At 59.7% G+C, this 18,830-nt stretch overlaps 1 protein-coding gene across 1 annotated transcript; it reads left to right on the top strand.

The window, feature by feature from the left end:
* Positions 1-1,453: 1,453 nt before the first annotated feature.
* LOC311163794 (low affinity immunoglobulin gamma Fc region receptor III-like) lies at positions 1,454-9,992 on the top strand (the record flags this gene model as incomplete). Its single annotated transcript, XM_084222920.1, has 5 exons — positions 1,454-1,760; positions 2,002-2,259; positions 9,124-9,207; positions 9,652-9,730; positions 9,816-9,992. The coding sequence occupies 5 exons, from the start codon at positions 1,454-1,456 to the stop codon at positions 9,901-9,903; spliced, it is 816 nt and encodes a 271-aa protein (XP_084079046.1). The 3' UTR covers positions 9,904-9,992.
* Positions 9,993-18,830: the final 8,838 nt, after the last annotated feature.

The following is an 18,830-nucleotide window of genomic DNA, read 5'->3' as shown; positions in this document are numbered from 1 at the left end:
AGGGAAAAGTGTGGAAATATTGAGCACACGATGGGCTGGGGAACAGGGCTGTCACAGCATGAGCAGGGAGTGCTCAGGCAGGGGAATTCAGGGCAGGCTGGGGTGGATTTACCAGGGATTCAGACCCTGAGGCACACAAAGACATTTCCACAGATTCCTGTGCACTGTCCCAAGGATGGACAGAGCTTCTCCCCTTCCTCCATGGGAAGTCAATCAAGTTTCAGGGTGGGAATGAAAAAAATGGGAAGAGTTCCTAAATGTGGCCAAGAAAAGGCTTCCTTAGGGCTGGGTTGGTGCCCAGCAGGCAGGGAACAATCCCATGGAGCTGTTGGACACTCAGGGAGATTCCAAACTCTGTGTTAGCCACAAGAAAATGCTGGGCACCCCCATTCCCATGGCCCCCCACTCCCCTAGGACTCCCCCTCTTCAGGACCCCCATTTCCCATGGACCCAATCCCTGGGACGCCCCATTTCCCTGGACACCAATCCCGGGCTCCCCAAACCCATGAAGCCCCCCCGCCTGTGAACCCCACGTCCCACCGTGCCCCACCCAGCCTTGTCCCCATCCTGTCCCCAGCTTGTGACCACCCTGCCCCCACCAAGGGCCATCCACATGTGGGGACAAGACGTGACCTTGCTTCCTTCCCCTTCATCCGAAGAGCCGCCAGCCAGGGGAGCGGTGGCCACAGCAGCCAGTGACAGCCAGTCTACATGGCTGGGGACACCGGGATGGCTGGGAAGGTGGTGCTGCTCCTGTGGGGTGAGTGCCCTGGGCACGGGCCTGACAGCCCGGGGATGGCGAGGGGAGGGGGCACAGGGGGGCTGCAGGGTCCCATGAGGTCCCCAAGGCCAGCAGTGCCCATCCCTGTTACCCACAGTGGACCTTGGTGAGGCTGGGGATGTAGGGTGGCTTTGGGGACAGGAACAGGGGGCAGGAGTTTGGGGATGGGGCTGTGGGGACAGGAATGTGGGGACTGGCACCTTTGGGCTCAGGTAGCTCTGGGCATAGGGACAAGGGACCTAGGATGCAGGGACAGGAAGGGACAAGAACGGTGAGGATGTGGCCATGGGGATGGGATCATGGGGATGGCACCATGAGCTGGTGGGGGTGACCTGGGCCAGCCTGGGCTGTATCCGTGGTGTCCTCGTGCCCAGGGTGTCCACAGTGTCCCCATGCTCTGCCTCAGCCCAGGGTGGCCTCAGTGTCCCTGTTCCCAAGGTGTCTGTGCCCCAGGGATGTGGTGCACGGGTGGCTGTGACACAGACATGTCCCCCTGCCTTGCCAAATCTTTTGGGGACCACCCAGAAACACTTTCCCAGAAGAACTGTATCCCCACGTGGACAGTTTGGGGACAGCCCCTGTGCTGCTGTCCCTGCAGTGCCACCCCCACCCAGCCCTGTCCCTTCTCCCTTCCAGCCCAGACTCTCGTCCTCGCTGGTGAGTCCTCGGGGGATGCCATGGCGCCACCCTGCTGTCCCCAGCCCCACGCTGGCCCTGGCAGGCTGGTGTCCCCTGTCACCCGCAGGTGCCCAGACCACCCAGCTCCTCGTGCAGCCCCCCTGGAGGCCGGCAGGGCTGTGGGACCGGGTGACACTGACCTGCCAGGGCTCGGGGACCGCCGGTGCCACCACCTGGTACAAGGACGGGTGGCAGCAACGGGGGCCGCAGGGACGTGACCGCCTCACTGTCACCGAGAGTGGCACCTACGAGTGTGACAGACCCGGAACTGGGCGCAGCCCCCCCGTGACAGTCTCAAATGGTGAGGGGGGTTTGGGTGTCCCCAGCCTGGCACCCACGGGGACCCCGAGGGCTCTGGGTGGGCTCTGCTCCATGGGTCACCTCCTGTGTGACCAGAGCCTGTCCCCTACTCTGGGGACATCCCAGAGCTTCCCAGTGTTGGGGGACCCCCGTGTTGGAACTGGGGAACCCTGTTGCGCTGGGTGTGACCCAATGGGGGGTCCTGGTGCCATCGGGTGTGACAGGTCCCCTCTGTCCCCCAGACTGGCTGGTGCTGCAGGTGCCGGCGCGGGCGCTGCTGGAGGGGAACACGGTGACACTGCGCTGCCGGGGCTACTGGAACCAAACGGTCACCTGGGTGTCCTTCTACCGAGACGGGAAGAAACTGGGGGGCGTCCACAGTGGGACTGAGCTGTCCCTGTCCCCTCTGCAGCTGAACCACAGTGGCAGCTACAGCTGCAAAGGCAGCATGAGGTCCTGGGGAAAGGAGGAGTCCGCACCGGTGACAGTGACAGTGCACGGTGAGCACCCCCACGGCTGGAACTCCAATCTCCTGACACCCCCAAAGCCCCTTCCCAGCACACTCAGAGTCACAGTCCTCACCTCCCCTCTCCTTCCCTGAGCTCTTCTCGGTGCCGCTGCTGGAGGGTTCCCCCGAGCCCACCGAGGGGTCCCCCCTGAATCTCAGCTGCCTCAGCACCCCCAGCCCCCTGCGGCCCCCAGCCCCCCTCCTGTACGTGTTCTACCGGGACGGGCAGGTGGTGGGGGGCCCACAGGGGTCCCCGCAGCTGCTGGTGCCCGCCGTGGGGGTCTCCCACTCGGGGAATTACAGCTGCCAGGTGCGCTCCGAGGGCGGGAATGTGTGGAAGAGCAGCGCCCGGCTCAGCATCACGGTGCGCAGTGAGTGCGGGGATGGGACCGGGGAGCCCCCAGAGACTCATCCGGTCCCCTGGCTGGAGATCTCTCATGATCCCCAGACACCTTTCTTAGGTCCCCCCACTACTCCCCTTGTCCCTTCAGCCCTCTGTGATGTGACCCCACACCCCATCGCACCCATCCCCCCATCCCCCTGCACCGGCTGCCAGCCCCTCCCTGTGCCTTCAGCCCCGTCTGTGTCCCCACAGTGCCCGTGGCCAATGCCACCATCACCCCCGGTCCCCTGTCACACCCGGTGCGTGCCGGTGACAACGTGACCCTGCACTGCTCAGTGCAGGTGGGCTCAGCCCCTGTCACCTTCACCTGGCTGCACAACGGGACAGAGGTGGCCCGGGGTCCCCTCCTGGAGCTCGGGGACATCGATGTGGGACATTCGGGCACCTACCAGTGCGTGGCCACCAACCAGCTGGGACAGGACGGGCACCGCATGTTCCGGGCACTCAGCCCTGAGCTGGCACTGACAGTGACACCTGGCTCACCCTGGGTCACAGGTGGGGTCACACAGGGTCACCGGGGTGTTCAGGGCTCCCTGGAGTTCAGGGTGACCCCAGTGTGTCCCCTCTGTCCCCAGCAGTGGCTGTGAATGTCGGCAGGACCCTCCTGTTCCTGCTCCTGCTCGTGGCTGTCATCGGGGGCTGTCACTGGTGGCACCGCCAGGGTGGGTGACAATGGGGGGGATGGGGGTCCTGGAGTGAGGGGCAGCCCCCAGAGTGGGAGCAGAGATCAGGGATCCAGTGGGAATCGGGGCTGCAGGGGGGATTTGGGATTCCGTGGGTGTTTGGAGCTGCCAAGGCCCCAGGAAGGTTCAGGGGTCCCAGAGTCCCCTCGGTCAACCCCTCCCCTTTTCCTTGCAGCCACCAGGAAGCCCCAGGACATGTGAGTGGGGGGCTTGGGCTGGGACTCCCCTTTCCCCCTCCCCAGACACCCCCAGAGCCCCCCTTATCCCCACAGGACCCCCCGGATGTGGGGCCTGTGCTCAACACCCACCTCGTGGGGACCAAGTGTGCAGGGGGTGAGTGCAGTGGGTTACACTGGGCCCTGTCACCCACAGGTGTCACCGCCCAGACAGGTCCCCACAACCAGTGTCACTCTCAGGGCCCCCACAGGTGTCCCCCAGCCCTGCCCCACCTCGGGATCCACAGGTGACCACCGTGGAACTGTCAGGACCCTACGAGGGACAGCGGGACCCCCGTGACTACGATGACGTGCTGTGACACTGGGGACACTGGGGGGCACTGGGGGGCATCGGTTCCCATCATGGGTCTCTTCTTCCTCTCCCCAGCACCCCACGGGGCTCCTCATTCCCCCTCCCAGTGCTGGGGGTTCACATGAGGTTTTTCTCTCTTATTGTACCCAAAAATCAGTTTTTTGGTCAAACTCTGTGACAAACAAGGCCCCCTCTTTAAAATTTTTATGTCTTTAATAACAAATAAAAGAGTCAGTGAACAGCGGGCTGGGTGCTTGGCAGCTGCCAGAGGCACACCGTTAACTACAACAATTCTTCCTGCACATTTTTCATTGTTTTGGTTAAAGACACACTCAGGAGGGTTATACATTGTCAAACATTCTTTCCAGTTTACATGTTCCAGGAATTCTTTTGCTTGGTTTGCTCCTAGATTCATTTTCATAAAGTACACATCATACTGCAGATTAAATGTATATATTTTATGTGCTCACAAGCCCCGCCCTGTTCTGTGGTTTGACAGTTCTTGATGACCGAAGGGTCAGTGGCAAATCCCACTTTGCACTCTCTCTTTTGCTGTTTATTTACTTGCTACTTTTCAATGTGTTCTTCTCATACAGGTGAGATCCTCCACCAGTACATTAAATCAACATTAGCTATTTCACACAATTATCTGAGTTATTCTCACCATTGCCACTTGGTTACACAAATAAAGGCATTAGCTATTTCTGCAACAGTTAATGATGTAATACACAACACATTGTTGCTATCTTGATATTTTGGGAGAGCCTAAACTCTAATATATTTATCACACTGAAATATATATTCTACACAGGGATTAGGGTAAAAAAGCTGACACATTGTAGTATATCAAAAGCAGTTAAGAAGTGATTACAAACTGAATTATACCAAAATAATTTGCAAAACCCAGTATAATAGTGAAAGCCAATGGCTGCATAGTCATTCATAACAGGGGGAAGATGCATTGAAGGGTTTATTTCACTTCTCCTTACCGTGCTCTGATTTTGTCAGCAATAAATTCAATTCATATCTCTAAATCCCAGGCAGTTTTACCTGTGACAGGATTTGATGAGGGAACTCTCCTGGTCCGTGTCTCAACCCAGGAAACCTTTGCTCATTTTTCTCTCCACATCCAGGTGTGGAGGGCAGTGAGAGAGCAGCTGTGGTGGGTGAGGGGCATCCGGCCTCTGTCCATCCAGGGCAAGGCAGGGAGGAGGAGGAGGGTCCAGGTCAGGCTGTTGAGCAGATTGTTGTGGGATTTGCAGTAGCTCTGGGGCTCTCTCAGTCCCTTGGGCAAAGGGACAAAATGATCAATTCCTGCATTTCCGCACTGGTTCCCTCACAGCTGCCCCTGCAGGGGCGTTTCCAGCCAGCCCTGCTCTGAAAACCATCAAAGGCCCTCCCAGAGCCACTGCTTGGGCTCCCTTTGGGGTTTGTGCTTCTTGCAGAGCTGAGCAAAGAACAGGCAGGCCTTTTCCCCCACAGAATTCTCACCTCTGCAGCAGCTCTAAAGCTGCCAGAATCAAAGCCAAGGGGCTAAGGGGGGGACCCTGAGGTGCTGGCTGCCACCTGGGGCTGGCCAGAGCAGGGCTGGGCAATGGCCATCCCTGTGCAGTGGGGCTGGGCCATGGCTGGGCCCCACCCTTGCACTGACAGGGGTCCCCAGGATGTGCCACCCCTGGGACAGGATCCTCCAGGACAGGACAGCCCTGGATGTGCCCCCAAGGACAGAAGTGCCCCCCTTTCCCATCTGACTGTCAGCACAAATGGCCACTTCCTTCTTGTCCAGGAAAAAGAAAGTGAAAGTGTTGAGGGGGCACAACCTCACACCTCCATCCCCCACAGCCTCCCCTCCCTTCCCTGCACCCCCACACCTCATTCTCCCCCTCCCCTGAGTCCCCCCAACCCATTCCATGCTCAGGTGCTCCCCGGGATTGCAGAGCCAGGAAACGGGGTGGAGGGGACCTGGCAGAAAAGTGAGGAAAATAAGGAAAAAAGAGAAATAAAGAGAGGAAAAAGTCAAGGGCAGGCAAGGGCACAGAAGGTGAGCCACCGAGGACTCCCATGTGATGCCTGCACAGCAAACGAGCGCCCCAGAGGAGGTGTGCTGGGCCATGGGTCACCCCAAAATCTGAGGCACCCCAGGAAGGAGCTGCTAACCCACTGCCCACCCAGCCACTCCCCACCACTGGCACCCCCATTCCCCTGGCACCCAACCATGGCACCCCCATGGCCTTGGTCTCTCCTCCCTTGGACCCCCATCCCAGGGCTGCCATTGCCCAGCACCACCATTGCCTTGATCCCATCCCATGGGCTGCTTCTTCCCCCAGAACCCCGATTCCCGAGGGTCCCCTTTTTCCCCCTGCACCCCCAATCCTGGCACCCACATGCCATGACACCAAATCCCTGGGGACTATCTTCCCACAGCACCCCCATCCCTGAATCCCCCCAGGCACAGAGACCCCAATTCCCCTGGAACTCCATTCTCCTGGACACCCTTTCTTGGTTCCGCACATTCCCCTGAGCCCCCCAATCTTGGCAACACCATCCCCCACCATGTCCCCATCCTGTCCCCAGCTTGTGGCCACCCTGCCCCCACCAAGGGCCACCTACACGTGGGGACGGATGTGACCTCGCTTCCTTCCCCTTTATCCGAAGAGCCGCCAGCCAGGGGAGCGGTGGCCACAGCAGCCAGTGACAGCCAGTCCACATGGCTGGGGACACCAGGATGCCCGGGAAGGTGACACTGCTCCTGTGGGGTGAGTGCCCTGGGCACGGGCCTGACACACCAGGGGTGGGAGGGGAGGGGGCACAGGGTGGCTGTGGGGTCTCCTGAGGTCCCCAAGGCCAGCAGTGCCAGTCCCTTTTACCCACAGTGGACCTTGGTGGGACTGGGCATGTAGGGTGGCTTTGGGACAGGAACAGGGGGTAGGAATTTGGGGATGGGGCTGTGGGGACAGGAATGTGGGGACTGGCACCTTTGGGCTCAGGTAGCTCTGGGCATAGGGACAAGTGAACTGGGATGCAGGGACAGAAGAGGACAAGAACGGTGAGGATGTGGCCATGAGGATGGGATCATGGGGATGGCACCATGAGCTGGTGAGGGTGACCTGGGCCAGCCTGGGCTGTGTCTGGGGTGTCCTCGTGCCCGGGCTGTCCACAGCGTTCCCATGTTCTGCCTCAGCCCAGGGTGGCGTGGGTGTCCCTGTTTCCAAGGTCCCTGTGCCCCAGGGATGTGGTGCACGGGTGGCTGTGACACAGACATGTCCCCCTGCCTTGCCAAATCTTTTGGGGACCACCCAGAAACACTTTCTCTAAAGAACTGTGTTCCCACGTGGACAGTTTGGGGACACCCTCCACACCCTGTGCCCTCCTACTGCTGTCCCCACGGTGCCACCCCCACACAGCCCTGTCCCTTCTCCCTTCCAGCCCAGACCCTCAGCCTTGCTGGTGAGTCCTCAGGAGATGCCATGGCCACACCCCGCTTTCCCCAGCCCTGCGCTGGCCCTGGCAGGCTGGTGTCCCCTGTCACCCACAGGTGCCCAGACCACCTAGCTCCTCGTGCAGCCCCCCTGGACGCCACCGGTGCTGTGGGACCGAGTGACACTGACCTGCCAGGGCTCGGGGACCGCCGGCGCCACCACCTGGTACAAGGACGGGCAGCCGTGGGGGCAGCAGGGACGTGACCACTTCACTGTCACCGAGAGTGGCACCTACATGTGTCACAGACCCAAGAGTGGGCTAAGCCCCCCCGTGAGAGTCTCAGATGGTGAGGGGGGATCTTAAATGATCTGGGTGGCCTCCGACAGGTCTGGGTGGGCTCCACTCCTTGAGTGGCCTCCCACCCCTCAAGTGGTGAGCGCCTGTGCCCTGCACGCAGAGACATCCCAATGCATCCCAGAGAATCCCAGATGTCCCCGGTGCCATGGGCACCCACCTTGGAGCTTCTTCGAGCCCCTCAGTGAGATGGGACCCTCCCGTCCCACAGATGATCTGGTGCTGCAGGTGCCATCACGGGCGCTGCTGGAGGAGGACAGGGTGACACTGCGCTGCCGCGGCTGGCAGAACCGCACGGTCAAGGAGCTGCGATTTTACCAGGACAAGAAGGATCTCGGGGGGTCCCTCAGGGGGACCGAGCTGTCCCTATCCCCTCTGCTGCTGCACCACAGCAGCCGCTACAGCTGCGGGGGCATGGTGAGGTCCTTTATTTCACGATCAGCAGCAGTGACAGTGACAGGGCACGGTGAGCACCCCCGCGGATGGAACTCCAATCTCCTGACACCCCCAAAGCCCCTTCCCAGCACGCTCAGAGCCACTGTCCTCACCTCCCCTCTCCTTCCCTGAACTCTCCATGATGCCGGTGCTGGAGGGTCCCCCCGAGCCCACCGAGGGGTCCCCCCTGACTCTCAGCTGCCTCAGCACTCCCAGCCCCCTGCGGCCCCCAGCCCCCCTCCTGCACGTGTTCTACTGGGATGGGCAGGTGGTGGGGTCGCACAGGTGTCCCCGCAGCTGCTGGTGCCCGCCGTGGGGGTCTACCACTCGGGGAATTACAGGTGCCAGGTGCGCTCCGAGGGTGGGGCTTTGTGGAAGAACAGCGCCCAGCTCCACATCACGGTGCGCAGTGAGTGCGGGGATGGGACCGGGGAGCACCCACAGCCTCCTCGGTTCCCCTGCCTGGGCACATCCACATCCCCCAGACACGTTACCTTTGACCTCCAGCCTCTGCCCTGTGTCCCCTAACCTGTCCCTGATGTGACCCCGTCCACAACATTCCCCATCACACCCATTCCCCCCATCCCTATCGCCCCCACACCGGCTGCCAGCCCCACCCTGTCCCCTCAGCCCTGTCTGTGTCCCCACAGTGCCCATGGCCAATGCCACCATCACCCCCGGTCCCCTGTAACACCTGGTGCACACAGGTGACAATGTGACCCTGCACTGCTCGGTGCAGGTGGGCTCAGCCCCTGTCACATTCACCTGGCTGCACAACAGGATGGAGGTGGCCCAGGGCCCCCTCCTGGAGCTCAGGGACATCAATGTGAGACATTCGGGCACCTACCAGTGCGTGGCCACCAACCAGCTGGGACAGGACGGGCACCGCGTGTTCCGGGCACTCAGCCCTGAGCTGGCACTGGAGGTGACACCTGGCTCACCCTGGGTCACAGGTGAGGGTCACACGGGGTCACCATGGAGTGAAGGACCCCCAGGGGGATGGGGGTGATGTGTCCCCCTCTGTTCCTTGCAGTGGCTGCAGGCGTCGGTGAGGCCCTTTTGTTCCTGCTCCTGCTCGTGGCTGTCATTGTGGCCTGGCACTGGTGGCACCGCCAGGGTGGGTGACAATGGGGGGACCGGGGTCCCAGGAAGCTGTAGAGACCCCCAGAACTGTGACCCTGCAGGGTGTAGGGAGACACTGGAGGGTCCTGCAGGGATGCTGGGAGTTCTTTCAGGAGGCCTGGGGTGTTTGAGGAGTCTCTGTCCCTGGTGGGCTTTGGGTTCTGGAGGCTGATTTGGTTGGGCCACTGGTGAGGTTCCTGAATTCTGGGGGCTTCAGGAATGCTTGGGGGTCCTGTGGGAAATTGAGGGTCTCATAGTGGTTCATGAATCCTGAGAGGGGTCCGGGCCCAGGGACCCCACAGTCACCCCTCCAATCTTTCCTCTGTAGCTGCCAGGAAGAACCAGGAAAGGGGAGTGGGGGGCTCAAACCACACTCTCCCCTTTTACCCCAACCCCCAAGATTTCCCATTCCCTCCCCACATCCCCTTTATTCCCTCAGGGCCCCCCCGGAACCGCCGGCCCCCCAGAGGAGGGGGAGGTGCTGTACACCCACGTCGTGGCCACCAAGAGCGCAGGGGGTGAGTACGGGGGGGACATACGCAGAGGGACACGTCACCCACGAGTGTCACCCCACCCAGATCCCACAGCCTGTGTCTCTCGCAGTGTCCCCCTGTGCCGCCACCCTCCAGGATCCCCAGGTGACCTACGCAGAGCTGCGGGGACCCCAGGGGCGACCACAGGGACCCGGTGACATCTACGGGAATGTGCTGTGACACTGGGGGGAACTGGGGGGCACTGGTGGTCCCCACCCATGGGCACCCACTCGTGTGTGTGCTGCCACTACAAACTGCCCCTCCCCGTGGGGGCACAAAGATCCCAAAGGGGTGAGAGAAGAACAATTTCCTGAAACAGCAACGAGAGAGAGAATAAAACCAACAGCAACAGCAAGAGGGTTCAGAGTCCAAATTGTCACACAAGGAACAATTTCCAGGGAAAGTCACCAAAAATGAACAAACCCCAGACATTTCCCAAACCTCACAGAGCGACCTTCAGGAGGCTCTGGATTCTCTTGTCCCCTGTCCCAAACCCCTCCTCTGCCCTGTTCCCCACACCAGGATGTCACAAAGGCCCTGTGGGGGTTCCGGAGCCTCCCCCTTTGCCAGGGCAGCGGGGATCAGGCCATGGCACAGGGTGGGGTGTCAGAGACAGGAAAGGTTTGATGTCTGGAGAGATTTTGGAAGAGCTGTGTGTGGCAGGGGTGGGTCAGGCCTTGCATTTGGTGAGACAGGGTCCCGTCTGTCCATCAGTCTGTCAGCCATGGCACACTGGGGACAGTGTGACGCTCTGCCAAAACCAGCTCCTGAGTGGCCATATGACCTGAAGTGTCACTTGGGGTGAGGGCACTTGGTGGCCCAACTGGCTTAAAAGGCAGAGCAGGAGGTGGCCAAGTCCCTGACCCTGTCTGCACTTGGTGTGTCTGTCCCATCAACACTGGAACCCAGAAGTTGGCAAGTCGTTCAAAATGAGAAATATCTGCCAAGGAAAGTGGGAACATGGAAAGAAGACCAATGTCTTAATTTCTTTTTAATATTAAAGATGATGGGACTTTCTGGCCAAGTGTAGGAAAAGGAATAACAGCTCTTTATGAGGAGATTTATAAACTAGAACAGAACAAACAACACAAACCCAGAACTTTCCCTCCCACTCAGCGCTGTTTTTGTGGCAGTGATAACCGCGGCCAGCAGGGGGCGCTGCAGGGAGCACTCCCGGCCAGCAGGGGGCGCTGCAGGGAGCACTCCCGGCCAGCAGGGGGCGCTGCTGGGAGCACGCACGGCCAGCAGGGGGCGCCCCGGTCCAGCTCCATCCCCTCAGGGGCCATGGCGGCCTCGGGCGGGAGGCAGGAGGGGAAATCGCTCCTTTTGCAAACTCACGGGCACCAATCGCTCCCGGCACCACCACCGGCAGCGGGCAGGAGCCGCCAAGGCAGCAGGTTGGATCCCAGTGCCCACTGGCAGCGTAGCAGTGTCCCGGGGCCAGGCACACGCTCTGAGCAACACCCGCGACCACTCTCCATGATCCCGGATGAAAGGAAGGCAGCGCCTGACCCCAGGCAGGTCTCGGGTCCACAGCAGCTCCTCTGGTGGCTTTACACCACAATTCCTGCAAACCTCAGCCTTTCACTCAGGTGAGGAGAGCAGGGATGGAGCAGCTCTGGGGACACCTGGAACCCAGACAGGGTCAATCCCCTCAGCCCCAACATGGCTGCCAGCAGAGCCCCTGCTCGATATTTCCACACTTTTCCCTCCTGTCTCGTGACCACAGCCTGAACCCAAACATTCTTTCCATGAAGTTCTAGAAGGCTGCAGGTTTTGTTCCATAAGAAGAGTCCTAGGCAGGTTGTTGAGCAGATTGTTGTGGGATTTGCAGTAGTTTTGTGGTTCTCTCAGACCCTTACCAAGAGGGACAAAATGATCAATTCATGCATTTCCGCACTGGTTCCCCCAATTCTGCCCCTGCAGGGGCGGTTTCCAGCCAGCCCTGCTCTGAAAACCATCAAAGGCCCTCCCAGAGCCACTGCTTGGGCTCCCTTTGGGGTTTGTGCTTCTTGCAGAGCTGAGCAAACCACAGGCAGGCCTTTTCCCCCGACAGAATTCTCACCTCTGCAGCAGCTCTAAAGCTGCCAGAATCAAAGGCAAGGGGGCCAAAGGGGGGACACTGAGGTGCTGGCTGCCACCTGGGGCTGGCCAGAGCAGGGCTGGGCAATGGCCATCCCTGTGCAGTGGGGCTGGGCCATGGCCGGGCCCCACCCTTGGGTGGCCACTGGCTTCAAGGAGCAGGAGTTTGGGAGCTCCTTCCTGCCCGGGGCTCCATTCCCCTGCTGCTCCTGCCAGCTCAGATCCTGCAAGGAATGAGCAAGAATGGAGGTGTCTAGACTCCCCTGGAGCTGCCATGGCCCAGGACAGGACCCCCTTGTCCAGCATGTGTCCCCCTGGGACAGCATCCCCCCAGGACAGGAGCCCCCCAGATGTGCCCGCCCAGGACAGAACCTGCCCCCCTCGTGTGACCAAGGTGTCAAACGGCCTCTTCCTTCTTCTGCAGGAGAGAGAAAGTGAAAGTGTTGATTTGGGAAAGTGGACATCTCCATCCCCCACAGCCTCCCCAGCCCTCCCTGCAGACCCCTCAGCCCTGCTTCCCCCAGCCTGGGCTTCCCAACCCATTCCCTGCTCAGGTGCCCCCCAGGATCATCAAAGCTCAAACTGAGGGGGTTGTGAAATTGAGGGATGAAATGATGGAAATTGAAAAAAAGAGAGAGAAAAGTCACTGGGGGTGTGGGGACAGAGACCCAGAGATCCTCAGAATCTGTCTGGGGTTACCCCCAGGCCACCGGCACCTTCTGGGGTCTGTGCTGGGCTCTGGGTCTCCCCAAAATCTGAGGCACCCAGGGAAGGAGCTGAGACCCACGGGCTCACCCAGCCCCTGCCCATCCCTGGCACACTCATTTCCCTGGGAACCAAAACATGGGATCCCCATTCCTTATGTCACCCCCTCTCTGTAACCCCCAACCCAGTACTGACATTCCCCAGGATCTCCATGGCCTAGCACCCCATTCCCAAGGAACCCTAACCTGTTCAGTCCATCCCCTGCAATCCTCCTTTCCCCAGAACCTTGATTCTCTCAGGAACACCCATACCCACTGCACCCCATCCTTAGCAGGATGACCACATCCCATGAGCCCAAATCCCTGGAGCTTACGCTCCCCTGGGACTCCCATCCCTCAGTCCCCCCAGCACTGGGACCCCACCATTCCCATGCCCCATGTCCGGTGACACCCCCTCCTCAGCACCCCCATTCCCAGGGACCCCATCCCTGGGACCCCCCATTCCCCTGGACACCCATCCCTGGCACCCCAAACCCCTGAGCCCCCCCACTCCTGGGAACCCGTATCATACCGTGTCCCACCCTGCCTTGTCCCCATCCTGTCCCCACCCAGCCCACAGCTTGTGGCCACCCTGCCCCCACCAAGTGCCAGCTACGCACGACGGGCGAGACCTGACCTGGCTTCCTTCCCCTTTGGCCAAAGAGCAACCAACGAGGGGACAGCCACCCGCTGCAGCCAGTGACAGCCAGTCCACATGGCTGGGGACACCGGGATGGCCGGGAGGGTGGCACTGCTCCTGTGGGGTGAGTGCCCCGGGCATGGGCCTGACACCCCGGGGATGGGGAGGGGGCACAGGGGGGCTGGGGGGTCTCCTGAGGTCCCCAAGGCCAGCAGTGCCAGTCGCTGTTACCCACAGTGGACATTGGTCGGGCTGGGGATGTAGGGTGGCTTTGGGGACAGGAACAGGGGGCAGGAATTTGGGGATGGGGCTGTGGCGACAGGAATGTGGGGACTGGCACCTTTGGGCTCAGGTAGCTCTGGGCACAGGGACAAGGGAACTGGGATGCAGGGACAGAAGGGGACAAGAACGGTGAGGATGTGGCCATGGGGATGGGATCATGGGGATGGCACCTTGAGCTGTTGGGGGTCACCTGGGCCAGCAGGGACTGCGTCCGTTGTGTCCTTGTGCCTGGGGTGTCCACAGTGTCCCCATGTTCTGCCTCAGTATAGGGTGGCCTCGGTGTCCCTGTTCCCAAGGTATCTGTGCCACAGGGATGTGGTGCCTGGGTGGCTGTGACACAGACATGTCCCCCTGCCTCGTCAAATCTTTTGGGGACCACCCAGACACACTTTCTCACAAGAGCTGCTGTCCCCACGGGGACAGTTTTGGGACAGCACCCCCACAATGTGTCCCCCTCCTGCTGTCACATGGTGCCACCCCCACCCAGCCCTGTCCCTTCTCCCTTCCAGCCCAGACCCTCGGCCTTGCTGGTGAGTCCTCAGGGGATGCCATGGCCCCACCCTGCTGTCCCCAGCCCTTCTTTGGCCCTGGCAGGCTGGTGTCCCCTGTCACCTGCAGGTGCCCAGACCACCCAGCTCCTTGTGCAGCCCCCCTGGAGGCCGGCAGTGCTGTGGGACCTGGTGACACTGACCTGCCAGGGCTCGGGGACCGCCGGTGCCATCACCTGGTACAAGGATGGGTGGCAATGGGGGCAGCAGGGACGAGACCACCTCACTGTCACCGAGAGTGGCACCTACGAGTGTGACAGACCTGACACCGGGCGCAGCCCCCCATTGACAGACTCAAATGGTGAGGGAGGTTTTTGTGTCCCCAGACTGGCACCTGCTTGGATCCCAAGGGCTCTGGGTGGGCTCCACTCCATGGGTCACCTCCTGGTGTGACCAGAGCCTGTCCCCTGCTCTGGGGACATCCCAGAGCATTCCACTGCCAGGAGACTTCTCTCTGACAATGGGTGGCCCCTGGTGCTTCCTGGTGCCATCATGGCCATCCTGACGCCCCTGGTGTGACAGGACCCCTCTGTCCCCCAGATCTGGTTGTGCTGCAGGTGCCAGCATGGGCACTGCTGGATGGTGACACGGTGACACTGCGCTGCCGGAGCTGGCAGAAAAAACGGCTCACAAGTGTGTACTTCTGCCATGAAGAGACTTATCTGAAGTGGAGCTATGTTGGGACCGAGCTGTCCGTGTCGCCTGTGCAGCTGAGCCACAGTGGCAACTACCACTTCGGGGGCTCGGTGAGCGATGTGGGGTCGAAGTGGAGCGAGTCGAAGCCGGTGACAGTGACAGTGCACAGTGATTGCAGGGATGGGGACAGGGAAGCCCAGCATCCTCTGAGGGTTTCCCCATCACTGCCTGAATCCTTCATCCCTCCCTTTACTCCTCCCTGGCTCACCCAGAATTGCCCAAGTCCCTCTTGGTTTCCCCCATGACTTCCCAGTTCCCCCTGCAGATCCCTCATCCCTCTCTTTGTCCTCCCCAGCCCTCCCTGGATTCCCTAACCCCTTCCAAGGTCCCTGCTCCACCCTCTGCTCTCCCTTCCATCCCTCAGTCCTCCCTGGGCCCATCTCTAAACCCCAAATCATTCCCTGAGTCTCCTCAGCCTCCCTCGTGGTTCCCCATCCCTGCCTGGGTCTCTCCCCCTTTCCATGGGGTCTCGCCATTGTCCCCAGGTCCCACCATGCCTCCCAGGGTCCCCTCCTGCTCACTGGGATCCTCTCTGCTCCCCTCCAATCCTCCTCTTTCCCCTCCAGTGTCCCCCTGCCCCTTCCTGGGTCCCCAATCCCTCCTGTGTCCCCCTGCAGGGGTCCCGCTCTCAGGGGTGTCCCTGTCAGCGCAGCCCCATGGGGACAGGTGGCACTTGGGGACAGCCTGGTGCTGAGCTGCACGGTGGCCAAGAGGACAGGTCCCCTGTCCTTCTCCTGGCACCGGGAGGGCTTGGGGGCATTGCTGGGCTCCAACCCCTAACAGGAGCTGCGGCACGTTAGGGACAATGACAGCGGCCAGTACCGGTGCCGGGTGAGCAAAGGGGACAGCGTGGCTGAGAGTGACCCCCTGAATGTCACCATGCTGCATAAGCGGGACCCTCAGGCTGGGGGTGACCCCACCTACGGCACCCCCATCCCACCTCACCCGGTGCCAGCCCCGTCTGTGTCCCCACAGTGCCCGTGGCCAATGCCACCATCACCCCTGGTCCCCTGTCACAGACGGTGCGTGCAGGTGTCCCCATGACCCTGCACTGCTCGGTGCAGGTGGGCTCAGCCCCTGTCACCTTCACCTGGTTGCACAATGGGACGGAGGAGGCCCGGAGTCTCCTCCTGGACCTCAGGGACATCGATGTGGGACATTGGGGAACCTACCAGTGTGTGGCCACCAACCAGGTGGGACAGGACGGGCACAGCGTGTTCCGGGCACTCAGTTCTGAGCTGGCACTGGAGGTGACACCTGGAACACCCTTGGTCATAGGTGGGGGTCACACAGGGTCACCAGGTGTTCAGAACCCCCTTAGTTCAGGGTGGCACTGATGTGTCCCCCTCTGTCCCCAGCAGTGGCTGTGAATGTCGGCAGGACCCTCCTGTTCCTGCTCCTGCTCCTGGCTGTCATCGGGGGCTGTCACTAGTGGCACCTCCGGGGTGGGTGACAATGGCGGGGAATGGGGGTCCTGGAGAGAGGAAAAACCCCCAGAGTGGGGGCAGAGATCAGGGATCCAGTGGGAATCGAGGCTGCAGGGGGGATTTGGGGGTCCGTGGGTGGTTGGAGCTTCTGAGGTCCCAGGAAACTTCAGGGGTCCCAGCGTCCCCTCGGTCACCCCCTCCCCTTTTCCTTGCAGCCATCAAAAAGCCCCAGGACAGGGGAGTCGGGGGCTTTGCCTGGGACTCCCCTTTCCCCCTCCCCAGACACCCCCAGAGCCCCTCTTATCCCCACAGGTCCCCGGATGAGGGGGCTGTGCTCAACACCCACCTCGTGGGGACCGAGTGTGCAGGGGGTGAGTGCAGTGGGTTACACTGGGCCATGTCACCCAGAGGTGTCACCGCCCAGCCAGGTCCCCATAAGCAGTGCCACTCCCAGGGCCCCCACAGGTGTCCCCCAGCCCTGCCCCACCTCGGGATCCACAGGTGACCAACGTGAAGCTGTCGGGACCCTACGAGGGACAGCGGGACCCCCGTGACTACGATGACATGCTGTGACACTGGGGACACTGGGGACACTCGGGGGGCATTGGTTCCCATCATGGGTCTCTTCTTCCTCTTCCCAGCACCCCACAGGGCTCCTAATTCCCCCTCCCAGTGCTGGAGGGTTCACATGAGGTTTTTCTCTCTTATTGTACCCAAAATTCAGTTTTTTGGTCAAACTCTGAAACAAGGCTCACTCTTTAAAATTTTTAAGTGTTTAATAACAAATAAAAGGGTCAGTAAACAGCGGGCTGGGTGCTTGGCAGCTGCCAGAGGCACACCGTTAACTACAACAATTTTTCCTACACATCTTTTCATTGTTTTGGTTAAATACACACTCAGGAGGGTTATACATATTCAAACATTCTTTCCAGTTTACATGTTATTGGAATTCTTTTGCTTGGTTTAATCCTTGATTATTTTCATAAAGTACACACCATACTGCAGATTAAATTTATATATTTTAGGTGCTTACAAGCCCCACCCTGTTCTGTGGTTTGACAGTTCTTGATGACCGAAGGGTCAGTGGCAAATCCCACTTTTCAATATTTCTTTTGCTGTTTATTTACTTGCTACTTCTCAATGTGTTCTTCTCATACAGGTGAGATCCTCCACCAGTACATTAAATCAACATTAGCTATTTCACACAATTATCTCAGTTATTCTCACCATTGTCCCTTAGTTACACAAATAAAGGCATTAGATACTTCTGCAATGGCTAATGTTGTAATACACAGCACATTGTCTCTATCTTGATATTTTGGGAGAGCCTAAATTATAATATATTTAGCACACTGAAATATATATTCTACACAGGGATTAGGGTAAAAAAGCTGACAAATTGTAGTATATCAAAAGCAGTTAAGAAGTGATTACAAACTGAATTATACCAAAATAATTTGCAAAACCCAATAGTGAAAGCCAATGGCTGCATAGTCATTCATAACAGGGGGAAGATGCATTGAAGGGTTTATTTGACTTCTCCTTACCCTGCTCTGATTTTGTCAGCAATAAATTCAATTCATATCTCTAAATCCGAGGCAGTTTTACCCGTGACAGGATTTGATGAGTGATCTCTCTTGGTCCTTGTCTCAACCCAGGAACCCTTTGCTCAATTTTCTCTCCGCATCCAGGTGTGGAGGGCAGTGAGAGAGCAGCTGTGGTGGGTGAGGGGCAGCCGGCCACTGTCCATCCAGGGCAAGGCAGGGAGGAGGAGGAGGGTCCAGGTCAGGCTGTTGAGCAGATTGTTGTGGGATTTGCAGTAGCTCTGGGGCTCTCTCAGTCCCTTGGGCAAAGGGACAAAATGATCAATTCCTGCATTTTCGCACTGGTTCCCTCACAGCTGCCCCTGCAGGGGCAGTTTCCAGCCAGCCCTGCTCTGAAAACTATCAAAGGCCCTCCCAGAGCCACTGCTTGGGCTCCCTTTGGGGTTTGTACTTCTTGCAGAGCTGAGCAAACCACAGGCAGGCCTTTTCCCCCACAGAATTCTCACCTCTGCAGCAGCTCTAAAGCTGCCAGAATCAAAGCCAAGGGGGCAGGGGGGACCCTGAGGTGCTGGCTGCCACCTGGGGCTGGCCAGAGCAGGGCTGGGCAATGGCCATCCCTGAGCAGTGGGGCTGGGCCATGGCTGGGCCCCACCCTTGCATTGACAGGGGTCCCCAGGATGTGCCACCCCAGGGAGAGGATCCTCCCATGACAGGACCCCCCTGGATGTGCCCCCCAGGACAGGACCCCCCCCTTTCCCATCTGACTCTCAGCACAAACGGCCTCTTCCTTCTTGTCCAGGAAAAAGAAAGTGAAAGTGTTGAGGGGGCACAACCCAACACCTCCATCCCCCACAGCCTCCCCACCCTTCCCTGCACCCCCACACCCCATTCTCCCCCACCCCTGAGTCCCCCCAAACAATTCCCTGCTCAGGTGCTCCCTGGAATTGCTGCAGGAACAGAGGGAGAGGGGACATGGCAGAAAAGTGAGGAAAATAAGGAAAAAAGAGAAATAAAGAGAGGAAAACGTCAAGGGCAGGCAAGGGCACAGAAGAAGAGCCCCCCAGGACCCCCATTTGATGCCTGCACAGCAAACGAGCGCCCCAGAGGAGGTGTGCTGGGCCCT

This window comes from Fringilla coelebs (assembly GCF_963513975.1).
Source record: "Fringilla coelebs genome assembly, chromosome: 29".
NCBI classification, from domain to species: domain Eukaryota; kingdom Metazoa; phylum Chordata; class Aves; order Passeriformes; family Fringillidae; genus Fringilla; species Fringilla coelebs.
Note: the sequence above shows the minus strand (reverse complement) of the source record. Positions and strands in the feature narration are given on the sequence as shown.